Source organism: Heptranchias perlo, chromosome 2, assembly GCF_035084215.1.
Source record: "Heptranchias perlo isolate sHepPer1 chromosome 2, sHepPer1.hap1, whole genome shotgun sequence".
NCBI lineage: Eukaryota > Metazoa > Chordata > Chondrichthyes > Hexanchiformes > Hexanchidae > Heptranchias > Heptranchias perlo.
In genome coordinates, this window is record NC_090326.1 from 10,130,481 (window position 1) to 10,147,183 (window position 16,703).

Here is a 16,703-nt window from a genome sequence, read left to right on the forward strand (position 1 = left end):
CAGCTAGCAACAGAGACGCATTGACAGAGGCCTAGGAGCAATGCATTAAACTCTCTTTGAAAAGAATCTGATCTCCAATTCCTAGCATATCTGAATTCCTATGACAATCCTAGCGCATAAGCTCTTAAACCCATAAGCATCCCTCTGAAGCAGATACTCAGTTTGTAAACATGATACCATTAAGGAATGATAGTTTCATACGTATCAAGTTGTCAAGTATCCCTTTTAACCTTAGATTTATTACTTTTTTTTTTCCCTGATGAGTATTATTCCCTGTAATGTGCATTATCTTGCATCAAAATCCTGTATCAGAATTATTACTATACGTATCTTTATACAAGTTGATAATTATTCCAGGTGACACTAATTACCAAAAAAAGTTACTTAATTTGTAAATCCTGTAGAACTTTTCTTACATAAAGATTAGGCATTTTCAACACCTTATTATGGAGAAACTATCATCTCTAACTAAATTTCAGAATTTTACCAATAACTTATATTATGACAACTATGGGCAGGAAATTTCTCTTGGGTGATAAAATGAAGTATGTACAATTTTTTCCTTAGTTAACGACTCACTAATTGCAGGAATGTATGGCTTTGGAATGTATGGTTACTGAGCATGTAATTTTGTTAATGACAGGAAAACAAGCAAACATTCTGCCATTTGTCATTGAAAGAGGTAATTCATCCCGCAAGTGTTTCCTACAGAGTCAGTTCTAACACTGGGAGAAAATATTCACACTAATTTTTATAACTACATTTCTTTCCTGTATATGGTGTATAATCAACAGTTAATCCTAGGTGATTCAAGCAACCAATCTGTACTTGAGATGCTCCTAATGAGCAATGCACTTTGAAACAGCATTATTTGCTTGCGTTATAAGCAATAAAACAGGCGTCTTTGCCCCATACATGGAAATTTAAAGAACAAAAACACCTTTAAGTCAGTCCTCAGTCAGAATATCATACTGGTCCTAGTCCATTTTAGTCGAGTTTTTCTTCCTTGGAATGCCAGGTTTGCTCATATCCACTTATACAATAATTGCAGCACTGTCCCCCACTGGCATCCTGCCACTAGATTCTGGACATTCTGTTTTTACAAGTTGTGTTCTACAGGGACTTACTCAGACTCTTTGCTGCCATCCATAGAGCCAGCTTCTTTATCCTGGCCTAGTATACCGATCCCAAGGGAGTTTAAAGCACGTAATAGAATAGTTTCCATAGCCTCTACTGACAGCTTCTCAAGAACGATGACACGGCAACGACTCAGCAGTGCTGCATTGATCTGAAAGGAAGGGTTCTCGGTCGTCGCACCAATCAGTGTGATTGTCCCACACTCGACGTGAGGCAGGAAAGTGTCCTGAGGTTGGTAGGAAGAGAGAGAAGAGTTGTTACTACACAAGAGGCAGCAAAATGTAAGTTTTCTTCTGCATGGTTTACAATTGTCTCATCCACAGCATGTAGGAAAGATCTTATAAATAAAAGGCGATTAGGAGAAAATGGAAAATCGAGACATGCAAGAAATCTGACACGCCAGCCTGTGCCAAAATTATACACTAAAATATGTTTCTGAATGATGTACTCAGTTTATGCCATGGAGTTTTTTTTTGATATCCTAAAAAGGACACTAATTTTTTTCTTCCATTTACTGGATTGTGAAAGATTAATATACAATGTAAAACAAGTGTCTTAAAACATTTGTATTCCCAAAGTTCTGGGAATCAAACAAGTTTGTTTACCTGTTGTGTTTTATTGAAGTGGTGAATCTCATCAAAAAATACAATTGTTCTTCTTTTGAATAGTTTTCGTTCATTCTGAGCTTGTTTTATCACCTCTCGAATGTTGGTTGTGGACGTACTAGTCGCAGAAAGACTGACAAATCTTGTACTGCTCTGCTTCTTACTGTTGCTGGCTATAACATGGGCTAATGAAGTCTGGGGGAAAAAAAAGTTGTTTATTGTTTACAAAAAATGAGTACTGTGCCGGTTACTTTAAAACGTAAAAAAGGAATTAAAATTAATATCGGATAAGATTACAGTCTTGGGTTTTGTTGAAACTTATCAGATATACATAATTAAAAGCAGCGCATAATTCTACAATCAACGAATCCGTAAAAATAAAATTAAAAGCAAAAAAGTACGAGAGATGCTCGTGATCTCAAACAATAGCTGCTTCTCCCGCGGGCTGCTGTGGAAATCATTAATCAGTTGCACGTGGGGTTTTTCGTCGCTCATTTTAGTGCATTTCCTCCAAACATATTTGAATTTTGCAAAATCAGAAAATGCTGGAAATACACAACAGGTCTAACAACATCTATAAAGAGAAAGACAGATGAACTTTTGTGGTATCGACCCTTTGTCAACACGTTAGCCGGTCTTTATTCTTTGCAGATGTTGTGTATTTCAAGCATTTATGTTTTTAATTTCAGATTTGCAGCATTTGTGGTTTCTACCTATTGATTACTTAGCAATGGTTTTCTCAGCATTTTTTTTTAAAATGTGCTTCATTAGATTTGTACTTAACCCAGTAATGAATAGAACAGAAACTTTCATTTGCTGATTGTTAAAAAATTATATAAATGTTCACTGGTTGGGGTGTGGGGGAAGGAGGACCAGTAAGCAAGCTCAGGTACGGAGAAATCTCGAGTACCAATTTTTGATCCTGTGAAACTGAGGGACAAGATTGAGGAGGAATGGAAACCAAACTAAAAGGATAAACAATTTTTGTAACATTTCAGCCACTCTGAATCACACACTTAAGAATTTAAAGCTTTGTGCAAAATCCTTTTATATATTGGGGTAAATTTATAAATTAATGTTCCAGGTACGCAGCTTCTCCTGCTGGGAGCACATAGCAGGAATTCTGGTACATGGGTCGGCAGAGCCCACAGGATTTTAGTCCATTCATTTTAAAAAGGTAAGGAATTCCAAATGAAAAGTCAGGATGAGGTCCTTCACACAAAAAGGGCAGTGGAAATCTGGAACTCTCTTCCCCCCCCAAAAAGCTGAGAGGCTGGGGGTCAATTGATAACTTCAAAACAGAGATTGATAGACTTTTGTTAGGTAAAGGTATTATGGGATATGGAACCAAGGCGGGTGGATGGAGTTAAGATACAGATCAGCCACGATCTAATTGAATGGCGGAACAGGCTCGAGGGTCTGAATGGGCTCCTCCTGTTTCTATGACGAATTACCGAGTTTACCACAGCTCCAACCAACGGCTCCTAGCCGCTGAAAAAAAATCATTAACAAATCAATCAATCACCCCTCGCTCGCTCGGTGCGTTTCAACATCGGAAAATTAAAAGGAAAAACGTTATCTGCGGGACTACCAACAGAAAGTATGAGGCGCACAGGGGACTGACCGCCCGCCCTGGGGATGACTTCGAAACGCAGTGGTCCATGTTCAAATCAGTACTCATGCAATCAGCCAAATCCTCCCTGGGACCCACGAGAAGGCATAATGAATGGTTAAGCCAAGAGTCCCTTGACATGGTGGAGAAAAGGAGATTGGCCTGTATGAAGGGTAACATTTATGCCTACTGCTCCCTCAAGGTAGGGTGAAGGAGAATTCTTCATCACGGCCGTCAGAATGGGGACTTTTAGAAAGCGAACAAGGCAGAGCAGTTATTGAAATCTAACTGTACCAGGAACACCTTTCACGACATTAAGCTTCTTCGTGGGCATCATAAACCAGCACTGATCCAGACGAAGACGGTAATGGTCAACTGTTATCAACCACGCCAGAGAAGATGCCAAGATGAAAGAGCTGGTTTGAAACTCCCCTCAACCGTCCACCAATGAGGATCTCTGAAGTTCTGCGAGAAGCAGAAGAAGCCATCCCAGATCTCACGACCAATTATAATCTGCTGACTGTCCTGGAAGTAGAGGCTTCCATCAATAAACTCAGGAATGGATGGTCTCCCATGGAATATCTGTTGAAATGCTGATAGGAGGCAGAGAGGTGTGCAGCAAAGCCCTACATCAGTTAACAAGCGATGCCTGGGAGAAAATGGTTATAGAATTACAAAGAATTTTTCAGCACACAAACAAGTCATTTGGCCCAACAGGTCCATGCCGGTGTTTATGCTCCACACGAGCCTCCTCCCACCTTACTTCATCTCACCCTATCAACATATCCTTCCATTCCTTCCTCCCTCATATACTTATCTAGCTTCTCCTTACATGCATCTATGCAATTCACCTCAACCACACTTTGTGGTAACGAGTTCCACAGCTCAGGTGCCTCTGAACGAGCGATACATCAGTAAATAGAGATCCCAGAGGTTTTATGCGATCTCTTGACAAGATCGCGTGGAAGTCAAGAATCCAACTAGCAGAGGCACCTGAGCTGTGTATTGAACTCCCGAGGTAGTTCAAATTGTCAATTATCTCTCTGGTTTTGTTGTTCGATGGTAGAAACTGGAGCATTTGCGATTCTGAAGTGCTGCACTTTGGGCACAGTTGAGCCTGATCTTTGAGGATACTCAGTGTCAGGTCTACTATCTGTAGCATTACTGCAAGAAGGGCAATGTTTTCCACATAGTCAAAGTGACCAACAGAGCACTCCAAGATCCAGTCCATGGGTAGCAGATCATATCAGGGTCGATGAAGCATCCTTGTCGAACTCCAGATCCAGTTTTGAAGAATAGCAATTCTCTGTACAAGCTCAGATTGTCTTGTTATCCCAGTCTTGACACATGGGTTCCTACTGTTTGTGACCATTATCAAGATCGAATGCCTTTAACCAATGGCACCTCCAATGAATACTTGGGAGTCCGCTGTTACAACTACATCAGGAACGCGGAGATCTGAAGATGTGCAGCACAACCTGCCAGGTTAGATGAGAACTTTTGTCGTGAAGAGAGCCCGGTAGGCATTCCAGTCAAGGTCCCCTCCAGATTGGCACTGACCATGAACCATTTGGACTCGTGCAGTGCCTAAAAAGGCTCAACTTAGGCTTCCACGTTGCATGGCACAACGCGCATCGCAGAGAAGGCTAGCAACGTCATACATGCAGCGCCATGCTCCCACTGGTGGAGTAGGTGATCAGTAGTAGTAATTCCAAGGCTTTTAGTCCTGAGAAAATATATGAGTTAGTGTAAGAAAGTGTGTGCCATGAGTCTTGACTGTAACACATTGCAGTCGTAGAGGTGAGGAACAGCGTGTAATACAGGGAAGAAAGCACGGCGCACCACTGACCACTGTAGTATTGATGAAACAAAGGCTGAGAGAGAAGGCGACCCATTACATGTCAAGCTTCTTCTTCTATCCTGTCCAGGAATGGGAGAGAAGGATTAGAAGTACTCCCAAGATATGGGTGTAATGTTCAAATCTTGGACAGGTTTATGCTTTACAGCTAATAGTTGCTGAAGAGAAAAGAACTATTTGACAAAAAAAAACTACATTTCTTCAAGTAGCAGTTAGGAGAAGCTTAACCAACCCTTTTTATGAAGCTACCATCCTCCTCTTTTCCCATGTTATTTTCTGAATTCTATTCAGCTCTCCTATTGCCCCCCCCCCCACCCACCTTCCTCCCCCAATCTCCCTGGTTGACAAAGAAATTGTGACCAGGAAAGTGACTTACTCCTAGGCCTCCACCAATGGTACCCTGAGCTGCCAATCATACTACGTGCACGAGAGCAGCTGAGTAGCAACTCCAGCTTTTCTCTTGGCCCTCTGCATCTCTCCCCTCAACATGCTTGAGATCAGGAACCTACTCGTGTGAGAATTTACAGACATAAACCCATGGCCCTTCACATAATGATGCAGCTCAGAACTATCTTTTGATTAGACTGACAGGCCCGCCAATTTGGGCAGCTTAGATGCCTTCCATTTGGTCTAACTGGTATGTCAACCATTCATTGGACACAGACATATAATTAGATCAAATGTTGCCCAGGATATCTCCAGGGGGAAGTACTTGACACTGATGCTTACAGTTCAAGTCCTTTTAAAATACTTCCTCTAGTTTGCCTCAGATTTGGAAAGGCAATTGGTTACTGGAAAAATAAACAAACTGCAAACAAAGACACCATCACCAATCCTAGATATCTCCATGGTTAATGCCCACAGAATATATAACTTTTTAAAAAAACAGGAAGTGGACGTTGGGGAAGAAATGGAACAAATGATAATTAAAATTCTATGGACATGAACATGTCCCCTTCAACAACACATAGTCCTAAATATTAAAGCATAATGTGAGACACTTACACCGCACTTGTCCCTAGAGTTACCTTCCCCTTTAAAGTAAATATGACTGATTTGCATATGCTATTTTTTTTTTAAATGTAAAGTACACTATTTACTTACAATTTAGCAGTAATTTTGAAATGAGTGAAGAAATCCTAGGGCTTATGTATCCTTGTATCAGGAGAAATAGATTAAGCATATGCAGTTTAACAAAAATAAATCCATCACAGCCACCTATTAAAAGATAAAAATAAACGCAATACTGCAAGGCCATGGTGTTATGTTTTGACTATATTCTTCCCATCAACACTGCCCCACAAAAATCAGCTGTGTAAAAGGCAAAAATTAAAAGACTGCCTGTAAGCACATTTAAAATTTTCCTCTTTCTAATTGCTCGTGACTCTGGCATCTTATATTAAATACAGATAACATATGGATAGTGAATTCATTCCCAGGTGGTAACTCAATGGAGGGACAGAAGAGTAAAGCTTCAGTTTAACTGTTATACAAATCCTGTAATTAGATTGCTACCTCAATCACTGCAGAGATTCTTGCTATAATCTATATTGTTAATTTTATTGGACAGGCACTACCATCTTGGTCCATTTTTGTGCTTCAGTTTGGACACTGACCACCAGTCACAGGTGCGCAATGGTGTCTAATGCTGGCCAAATCCCTCTGCAAATTTGATCACAATTTAATTTATAGCTGATTAACAGGGAATTCTATGGCTAAAATATATACAGATATTACAACAGCCACTATTTCAGTGACTGAATAAATCAAATTCTGGTTTTAATTAAAAGATTACGGGATTTTAAAACCAGTATTTTGTGGATCATATTCTGTGCATCTTTCGGTTTGTAATGAGAACCAATTATTTACAGCACAGAAACAGGCCATTTGGTGTTTATTCTCTACATCAGCCTCATCCCACTCCATATACTTTATCTCACCCTATCAGCATGTCCTTCTATTCTTTTCTCCCTCATGTACTTATCTAACTTCCCCTTATATGCATCTATGCTATTCGCCTTCACCGCTCCATTTGGTAGCGAGTTCCACATTCGCATCACTCTCTGGGTAAAGAAGTTTCTCCTGAATTCCCTATTGGATTTATTAGTGACTATCTTATATTTTTGACCCCTAGTTCTGGTCTCCCCCGCAAGTGGAAACATCTTCTCTACATCTAGCCTATCATGATCTTAAAGACCTCTATCAGGTCAACCCTCGGTCTTCTCTTTTCTAGAGGAAAAATAGCCCCAGCCTGTTCTGTCTTTCATGAGAGTTATAACCTCTCAGTTCTGGTATCACCCTTGTAAATCTTTATTTGCATTTTCTCCAGTTATTCTATATCCTTTTTGTATTACGGAGGCCAGCACTGTTCAGTGGGGTCTAACCAAGGTTCTATATAAGTTTAACATATCTTCTCCGCTTTTGCATTATATTCCTCTAGAAATGAACTCCAGTGCTACTTTTAGTCATTTTTGTATCTGCACCCCTAGATTCCTTTGCGTCTCTACACCATTTAGACTATTATTTTCCAAGGAGTAGGTGACCTCCTTATTCCTCCTACCAAAAAGCACCACCTCACACTCACCTATATTAAAATTAATGTGTCATTTACATGCCCATTCTGCAATGATCAATGATCACTGAATAAGCCAAATTCTGTTTCAGGCAGTGGACTCAGCAACTCCGTAATTTTTCAATGAAAAATGCAAATCAGGCCATGGCAGGATGTGACTCCTGGGGCCCGATATTACCAGGGAGGTGGGTTGGCAGCAGGTGTGGTGGGTCGACTGGGCGTGTGGGTAACGTGCCCAGTGAAATCGGTGGGTTTGGCACGCGATCGTAAGTAAATCGAAGCCACTTACCTTGGCTTCCGGGTTTCACGCTGGAAAGCTGCGCAGTGAGCGGACTGCGGACTCGCATCAGAGGCTGTCAGCTGGAGGAGCCCTATTTAAAAGGGGCAGTCCTCCACTGACTGATGCTGCAGAAAATAGGTAAAATTACAGCATGGAGCAGCCCAGGGGGAAGGCTGCTCCCAGGTTTAATGATGCCTCACTCCAGGTCTTACTGGATGGGGTGAGGAGGAGGAGGGAGATCTTCCACCCGGCGGGCGGGAGGAAGCGGCCTGCCTCTGCCACCACGAAGGCCTGGCTCGAGGTGGCAGAGGAGATCACCAGCACCACCAATATATCGCGCACCTGCATACAGTGCAGGAGGCGCTGCAATGACCTAAGAAGATCAGCCAAAGTGAGTACACGTAGTCTTTCCCCTACACTCCATCTGCCACATCACCGCCCCCACCCCATATCTCCTTCTGCACTGCCGACACTACTCTGTCACATCACTCCTCACACCCACTGAACCCTCATCCTCATCTAACCTACACTTCCTCACCTCACCAGTACTCATCCCGCCACTACCACTCAACTCAATCCTCATACAATCTCATGGCTCTGTCTCATATTCACCTTCTCATGTATCTCTTTGACAGTCAGCCTCATCCCACTTGCCACTACCTGTGCTGCAGCCACAGGGCATGCATCACGTATGTGTAGTAGGCAGCGTAAGGCAAACATGTCATGAGTATGAAGGGGATGCACAAGGATGTTTGAGGGTTTGTCATGGTTTTTACTTTTATTTGATTTCTGATCAACTCACATTACATATTATATTGTCACCACTACTGCCACGTCTTGGCCATTCTTGACTGGCTTGTGCAATAAGTCCCTTTCATGAGGTTCTCCATGAACACCCACACTTGATGCCACCCATTGGGTCACCCTACAGTGGGTGTATGTGTGGTTGCACAACTATTTTGTGCAGGTGCCTGTGGCGCAGCACTGTGTTATGGAGCGCCACGTGGCGGAGGTGGACGCCGTGCCTGGCGAGGCTGGTGATGTTGTTCGTCCTCCAATGGAGTGATGAATGCAGCTATGGAACGCACTCCCCCCACCCCCAATCCTGACGGTGTGGGTGTGATGGGGCCTGCAAAGTAGGTAAATGTGTTTGGACAGCAGAGTTTAGGGTACGATGTAATAATTTTGAGTGTGGAGACAACGGTGTGGCAGGCAAAACTTTGTCTGAGGTGACAGAGTGCCCTCCTGCAATAAATGAGGTTTTCCCCCCAACTGTCAAGGAATCCTTTGCATCTCCCAACGGCTGCTGACTGAAACACGTCTGCAACAACAGGGAGTGTTTCCCACAGCATGGGAAACACGCTGAGGAGAGTCCAAAATCACATCCCTGCTAAAATCTCTTCCCAATGAGGTCTGTCAACGACCTCAAGTACCTCCCTAACTATCTAAACTGTCATCCTGCCGGCTTTAGTTGCCGGTGGGAGCCCCACGTGCGGGGGCTGCGCGCGCACCGATTCGGGTCATTGGGAAACCCGGAAGTGGGCGGGTTGGAGCCGGGCTCCGGGATTCCCCAATTTTAGGAACCCCCCCGCCACGAATGCACCCACTCGGCCGTCCTAAACTTGACCCCCTGGTGTCTCCAGGGATCTGTACTGGGACCTCAACTTTTCACTATATTTATAAATGGCTTAGCTGAAGGAGAAGAGGTGCTAAGATTTAACCCCACAATGAAAAATAAGACAATGATAAAGTCCAAAACTTGTATTCTTCTGCAAAAACTTGAACTAGTTCTGGAATGTCTTTGCAATTAAAGAGCCAATTGGTGCTATTCTCAAAATTTGATTCAAGTCCTGTCCAATGTAAGTTAGTAATATATATATGGCTTTTTATTCATTAATTTTATGACAAAATGGTAGTAACTATTTTATAAACAAAGTAGAGTATTCAATAAACACTTATAAAATGTTTCAATTTTTTATACTGGTGCTCATTTAGATGGGATTCCAGGAGACCAGCATTTACACTACTAAATCTAACCCCTTTGTCTCAGCAGCACAGTCGCAGACCCACAAAAGCACTGTGTTTACCATTACTAGGTAAAATTTAATGTCAGGTACATAAGTCACACCTTCATACTGCCATCTATGATCTGCAAAGAAGGGGTTGCATCTTAAAAACCAAATACAACTAATATTCTGCTTGGTCTCATTAAATACCTGGATTCAAATCATCTGGGGCTAGCTCCTCTGAATCTAAAAGCAAGTGAGACCAAGTAGGTTGAAGACAGATTGGAATTTAACAGGTTTAATGTAAATTTCTGAAATAGCAATCTTTCAAAGCCATATAAAAAGCCAACTCGATAAGAAGAGAAGAACAGGCAATGTGGGGTACTTGCAAGGGTGTGGTTTATCAGAGTGTTAAGAAGCTACAAGTCACAGGCAATTCTGGAAACAATGCAAAACTTGATCAACAACCCTACTTCAAAGTAAGATAGGCTGTATTCATCTCTTACAGGGCAAGTGCTATGGGGGCACATGCACACTTCACAGGGCAAACATGGTGGGTATATTCACAACTCATGGGCTACATGAGATGGGACCACCCCCACCCCAAAAAATGACCTCATTTTCAGAATTGGTGCTTTAATCACAAATGACCAACTTATGACTTCTTTAAGTCCACTGCAATTAAGTGAATATACTTTCCGTTATGTGGATAATCAGATTGAGAAAGTCGGACTAACTATGGAAAAACAGAATGTAGGAAGGAGAAAACAAGATAATGTAGGGAATAGAGAGACTAAAAAAAACTTTTAACAAAATTGAGAAACACAATTACGTGCCTTTACTTGAATTCTAGCATTAGTAATAAAAATGCTAGAATTTAAAGCAAATGAAGCTAAGAGAAAATAATTCACTAGTGAATCTTCAGTGGCATTGGCTCACAGCTAGTCAGAGGAAACAACACATCTTGTAGCAGTGCTTCAGGTGTTTGTGTTGTTTTATCTGTGTGTCTTTTTTTTGATCATTTTTTTCTCTGGTTGTGTAAGCAGAACTTAATTGTGAATGTATTTTGAAAATGGTAGGGTTTCATTTAAAGATATAATTAAACGTGTATATACATTTAGGTAGTGTGAGCTTGGCAGATTGTCTTCATGTGTTTATGTTAAGGAAGGTGGCTAGTAGTATAGAAAAAGAGGGACGAAGTGACAATAGAGCCTGAGAAGAAAGAAGAGCAGCAGTGGGGAGGAAGGCGTGGGGAGATGGAAGAAAGAGGAAATAGCCTGAAGTAGGAGAGGAAATGGCAGCAACATTTTGAGGGGGGGGGGCGGGGGTAGGAAGGGAAGAAGAAGTTGGAGCAGGATGCAGGAAATGAGAGAGGAAAAGGCCAGCAGTCTGCGGAATGGGCTGAAGACTAAAGTAACCAGAGTTAGGCTTCAGGGCAGCTGCAATTTATGGTGGAAGCAGTCAGAACGAAAAGCAGTAGCAAAAAACAGCCTGTATGGCCAAAGTGAAAAGTAGGCTAGGGAGCAAATGAAGAGTTATGTAGGCAAGTGAGCCTAGGGAAGAGGGGAGGTGGAAAATAGGTGGCTGCAGTGGAGGGTGGGGGCAAAGGAAAGGCCGAGTCGGGGGGTGACCAATGAGGCAGGCAGCAGCGATGGGCCAGGGAGTGGATGAAGTGTAGGGCAAGCGATGGCAACAGGAACAGGAGAGGCTGACAAAACAGAGAGAGATAACAGTGCTACCTCTTGATCAAGTAAAAATAACATTACATCATTACTCATTCATTTCAATGGACTGGTGGGGGGGGGGGGGGTGGAAAAGGGGCCGTGCGTGACAGGATATCCAACTCAAGGATTTTAATATATTACTATCAGATTGCCCGTGTTTTTGCTCATGGTGAGTCCTTTGCTCCACCCCACCTTTGTATTTCCTGTTAAGTATTTTAACATTTACATTACAAATCCACTACTCTAGAGTTACTTAATTTAAAAAAAAATGGACAATCTATTTTTTTTAAAAGTTGGTCACAAAACTATAACTTGACTCCATTGGCTGGTCACTAAAGTCAGGTCTGGTCACTAAACAATTTGAATTGGGAACAATGACAACAGTTAGGAAAAGCTCAGCCATGTTAAAATATAGATCAATTTGATAGTTGTTTGATTGGCTGCAATTAAATTCGTTTGGACTCTAGGATGATTAAATCCTTGACAAAGCTATAACTTAGCTACATTATACCTACGGGCATTCTATTTCATGGTGGTAAGTAGATTGCCCAGAATTCACATTGACTGGTGGTAATTTTATGAGCCTGCACAGCCAGCACCAGCCTCATCCATTGGTAGCAGAAATCAAAAATTCTGGTGCACTCTGCCCACGATTTTCTGACCATTTTCCATGCTGGCAGCGTGGACTCACAAAATTACCCCTCAGATGTTATACTAGAACTGAGACAATGCAAATGCACCGGCTTGCTTAAAGAGTTTCAACTGAAACATTGTTGAGACACCAACTTCAATGAGTCGACGAACCTTGATGCACTGTTATATCATCAATTTGACGCTGGGACTTACAACCACATCGAGCTCCAAACTAGCGATATAGCAACATTAGATTCAACAGGTTTTGGCAGGCTCGATTCACATTGCGACTTGCTGCAAGACTGCCTGTTACTCGGATCACACCGAATGAAAACTACCAGATGTTTCTAGATGGGATAGCTTGTGCGATGCGTGGACAGTGCAACCCTATCGAGCACTAATTATTACTATTATCTAATAGGCCAGTTACACTATAGACTTTGTATTTAAGTGAAACAGTTTGTGTTGCATGAATACAAATTGTATAATTTAATTTAGGTGGCAATTCGTTGCAGCAGGTTGAGACCAACCGTAGGAAACAGTCTTTGGTTTCACATCAGGTGGCAGCCCTGGGATTGAAATAAAAAAGCGAGAAAGTTATGCTTCAGATGTACAGAGCACTGGTTAGACCCCATCTGGAGTACTGTGTTCAATTTTGGGCACCGCACCTCAGGAGGGATATATTGGCCTTGGAGGGGATACAATGCAGATTCACCAGAATGATACCGGGGCTAAAAGAGTTAAATACAGGTTGCATAAACTTGGTTTAATTTAGAAAGTTGAGGGATGATCTAATCGTGTTTAAAATGATAAAAGGATTCGATAGAGAAGCTATTTTCTGCGGTGGGAGAAATAATCTTAAAATTAGAGTTAGGCCATTCAGGAGGCACTTTTTTGTACAAAGGGTAGTGGAAATCTGGAACTCTCTCCCCCAAAAAGGCTGTAGATGCTGTGTGAATTCACATTTTAAAGACTGCAACAGATAGACTTTCATTAGGCAAGGATATCAAGGGATATGCTGCAAAGGCTGGTATTTGGAATTGAGATACAGATCAGCCATGATCTAATAGAATGGAGGAACAGACACTTGGGGCTGAATGGCCTACTCCTGTTCCTGTGTTCCAAAGCAAAGGATGAAAATTTCCACAGCAGAATGGACTGACTGGGAACTTTAGAAATTAAGTTTCAATTTTATATTAAAACTAGTTGACCTGTGGTGTGGTAAATAGGAAGTAGAGAAAATTAGAGAATGTGTTTATCTAGTGCCTTTCACGACCTCAGGATGTTTCAAAGTGTCTTACAGCCAATGTTACTTTTGAAGTGCAGTGACTGTTGTTATGTAGGCAAATGCGCACAGGAAGGTGCTTATAAACAGCAATATCCAAGCATAGGAGTTACTGTATTGTTCAGATGAAAGAGAGTGAAAAGGCAGGGGATAATAGAAACAATGTTTGCAGGTATAAATTAGTCCCCATATTAAAATATTTTGTCCTTATTTTTATATACTTTGATTTTATATTGTAGTTATACAACAAAACTTAAGGAAATTTGGCAGAGAGAAAAATAGAGTTGCCTGAAGCATCAGAGGTTCTTTGTAGTACAGACTGGGGAGCTGGGAATGCAAAACTGAGTGTTACAGTACCGTTAGTGGCAGCATAGTGTAATTAAAGTGTAACAAGTTTACATAGGCAGTTCCATTCTCAATGTGGACAAAGGAATTTATAATGGAAGTGCACACAGATGCACCATTTTTAGTATATTGCTAGTCGATCTCCCGTGGTATGCATATGTAATTGAGTCTCCAATTTAAAGTTATAAATATTGTCTTTACTTTTATATTTCCACTATAAATTCCTATGTCCACATTCCTAATGGGTACTGCCTATGTAAACTTGTTGTGCTGGAATTACAACCTCCCGCCACTAGTAATACTACAACTCAGTTGGCGCTAGGTGCAAATAGTGTGAACAGTTGAAATATGTCCACATTTCCAATGGAAACTGCCTAAGACTTTATAATGGAAAAAGTTGAAAGTGTAGGCAGGTGCAAGACTTTTTTTTTTAAGATGGATGGACGGACGAGCCAATGGACCAGCTGACTCCGTGCTATAATTAAAAAAGTTTACGGGCATTCCGATACTGGTAAGCAGGGCTGTGTCAAGAGCTCCACTTTTTCTGGTCAGAGAGTAATATGGAGCTAGCAGTATGTCTTGGATCTACCTGCCCCATTCTGCTCTCAGCAGATACCAATCTCAAACCAGTACTTACAATATGATGCTATTCACTTTGACAGAGCAGAGAGAATACAGAAGAACTGACAATACAGATTACTATAAAGCTAGGATGTCCAAACTTGCACCTGAGGGTCATAAGTGGCCTGTTAACCTTAGCAATCTGGCCGACAAAACCAAACAACACAGTTCTATTCATGTTTATATTTCTTACTTGTTGGTTTGTCCTGTTTAAATTTTGTAGACCTGGAAATCTGGTAAAGGTTGATCTCAAGTTGTTTATGTATTGGTGCATAAATCCTAACTCAGCAAACCAAGATAAGATATTGGCCCAAATCTTGCTGGAGCAGGGTACCTCGAGCTGGAAACACGAGCCAATAGCAAGGGCAATGGGGCATCTGGGACTTGGTGAACGATGGGGCCAACGGTCTATCTCCTCAACCCATGAGATTTAAGGATTGAGAAAGAAACACTGGAACGACAGAGAAGGAGGGTGAATTAGAATCAAATTAGGTACAGAAAAAGAAATAGAGAGAGAGAGAGAGAGAAAGATTGGATTAAGAGAAAAAAAGAAAAGAAAGGAAGAAAAAATGTTTTAATTTAAAATCTCTAAGAATAATTTACTACATGCAGGAATTAGACTCAATGATTTAAATTGTTCCCTTTCTGGGCTGGACAGGTTGATTGGCAATGCATTAACAATTATTACACTGTTAAGTACGAACCCTAACGGCAAGATTAATTAGAGTTTAATGTGCAAATCCAGCAAATTCTTAAAAATAACAGGGAGGCTAAGGGTGAGATGCCATTTGTGGGAGGCAGACGGGGGAAGCGGTGTAAATCGACCGGCAAGTTAGGACGATTCGCAACTCACACCATATCTCTTCTTCGCCGGAACTTGCTGACCGATCTGCGCATTAATAACAGGGTGCGTCGTGAGCTCGCCGTCATTTACCGGGAAGATCTGGGCAATTATCTGCAGCTTGAGATATAGATGCCCCTGGAAACTCCATGGTGCGCATCCACGTAGACAAAAAGCTTGGCCACTCCCGCTGTAAACGAATGAAGTCAAGGGGAAATTTGCAGATCACAGAACATTTGCAGATCACAGGAAATTTGCAGATCACAGGAAATTTGCAGCAGTGGGCTTTTCACCAAACTGTACTTACTTTACCACATCCTGGAGGGCCCCACAAAATTATGGAGGGGATTTCGTGCGATTCCAGCAGGGTCCTCAAGAGGGTGTTTTCTCCCAAAACTTTACTTTGACCAATAAGTTCTCCTAAAACACTGGGCCTCATGAGATCTGCCAGAGGCTTCGCCTCGAGTTGCTGCAGTGAGACCAGCTTCTCCTGCTCCTGGCTGGCTGCAGGCGGTCCATCAGGAGACTCGCGGCCGGAGGAAGACACCACGGCGGAGGACGAGACATTGCGCCCCGGGCTCGGTCCCGGTCTCTTCAGCTCATCCGTCCCCCGCGCACGCGATGTTTGAGGCGTCTTGTGGAAGAGTGCAAACAGCGGAGCCGCGGCTGCGGGCTGGCCCCCCGGGGACCGGGAGTTTGCAGCCTCGCGCCCCGGGGACCGGGAGGTTGCAGCCGCGCGCCCCGGGGACCGGGAGGTTGCAGCCTCGCGCCCCGGGGACCGGGAGGTTGCAGCCGCGCGCCCCGGGGACCGGGAGGTTGCAGCCTCGCGCCCCGGGGACCGGGAGGTTGCAGCCTCGCGCCCCGGGGACCTGGAGTTTGCAGCCTCGCGCCCCGGGGACCTGGAGTTTGCAGCCTCGCGCCCCGAGGACCGGGACCGGGACAGGCGCGCTCTCTTGCTGCTGGGTGCCTCTCCCTCGCTGCTCTCTGCAGCCTCCTCTTCCCGGTCTTTCCCCGGTGGTGGCGGCCGCCTGAGACCGAGACAATGGTCCAGGTGCGAATTGATCCTGAAACTCTCCATCCCCTGCGAACAGACAGGGCATTGCACTACCGGCTTCTGCTCCAGCGCCATTTCTTCATCCTGGGCATCGCTGCAAACCCAACCCCCCCCCCCCCCCCCCCCTTTT

The 16,703-nt window shown here is 43.0% G+C and overlaps 2 protein-coding genes across 4 annotated transcripts in view; one reads left to right on the forward strand and one right to left on the reverse strand.

Annotated features, from left to right (window-relative positions):
* The window catches only part of wrnip1 (WRN helicase interacting protein 1), a 62,574-nt gene extending 45,917 nt beyond the window's left edge, over positions 1-16,657 (reverse strand). For 2 of the 3 annotated variants that reach the window (XM_068000246.1, XM_068000262.1), the window contains exons 1-3: positions 15,827-16,657; positions 1,743-1,937; positions 1,128-1,363 (exon numbers count right to left, since the gene is read on the reverse strand). In XM_068000246.1, coding sequence (XP_067856347.1) covers positions 1,128-1,363; positions 1,743-1,937; positions 15,827-16,648 — 1,253 coding nt within the window. In that variant the 5' untranslated portion in view covers positions 16,649-16,657. The remainder of the gene's footprint in view (positions 1-1,127; positions 1,364-1,742; positions 1,938-15,826) is intronic. The other variant, XM_068000254.1, reaches the window with a different exon arrangement.
* The window catches only part of LOC137335095 (myosin light chain kinase 2, skeletal/cardiac muscle-like), a 341,364-nt gene continuing 325,764 nt past the window's right edge, over positions 1,104-16,703 (forward strand). The window contains exon 1 of the mRNA XM_068000229.1: positions 1,104-1,418. The gene's annotated coding sequence lies outside the window, so the exon portion shown is untranslated. The remainder of the gene's footprint in view (positions 1,419-16,703) is intronic.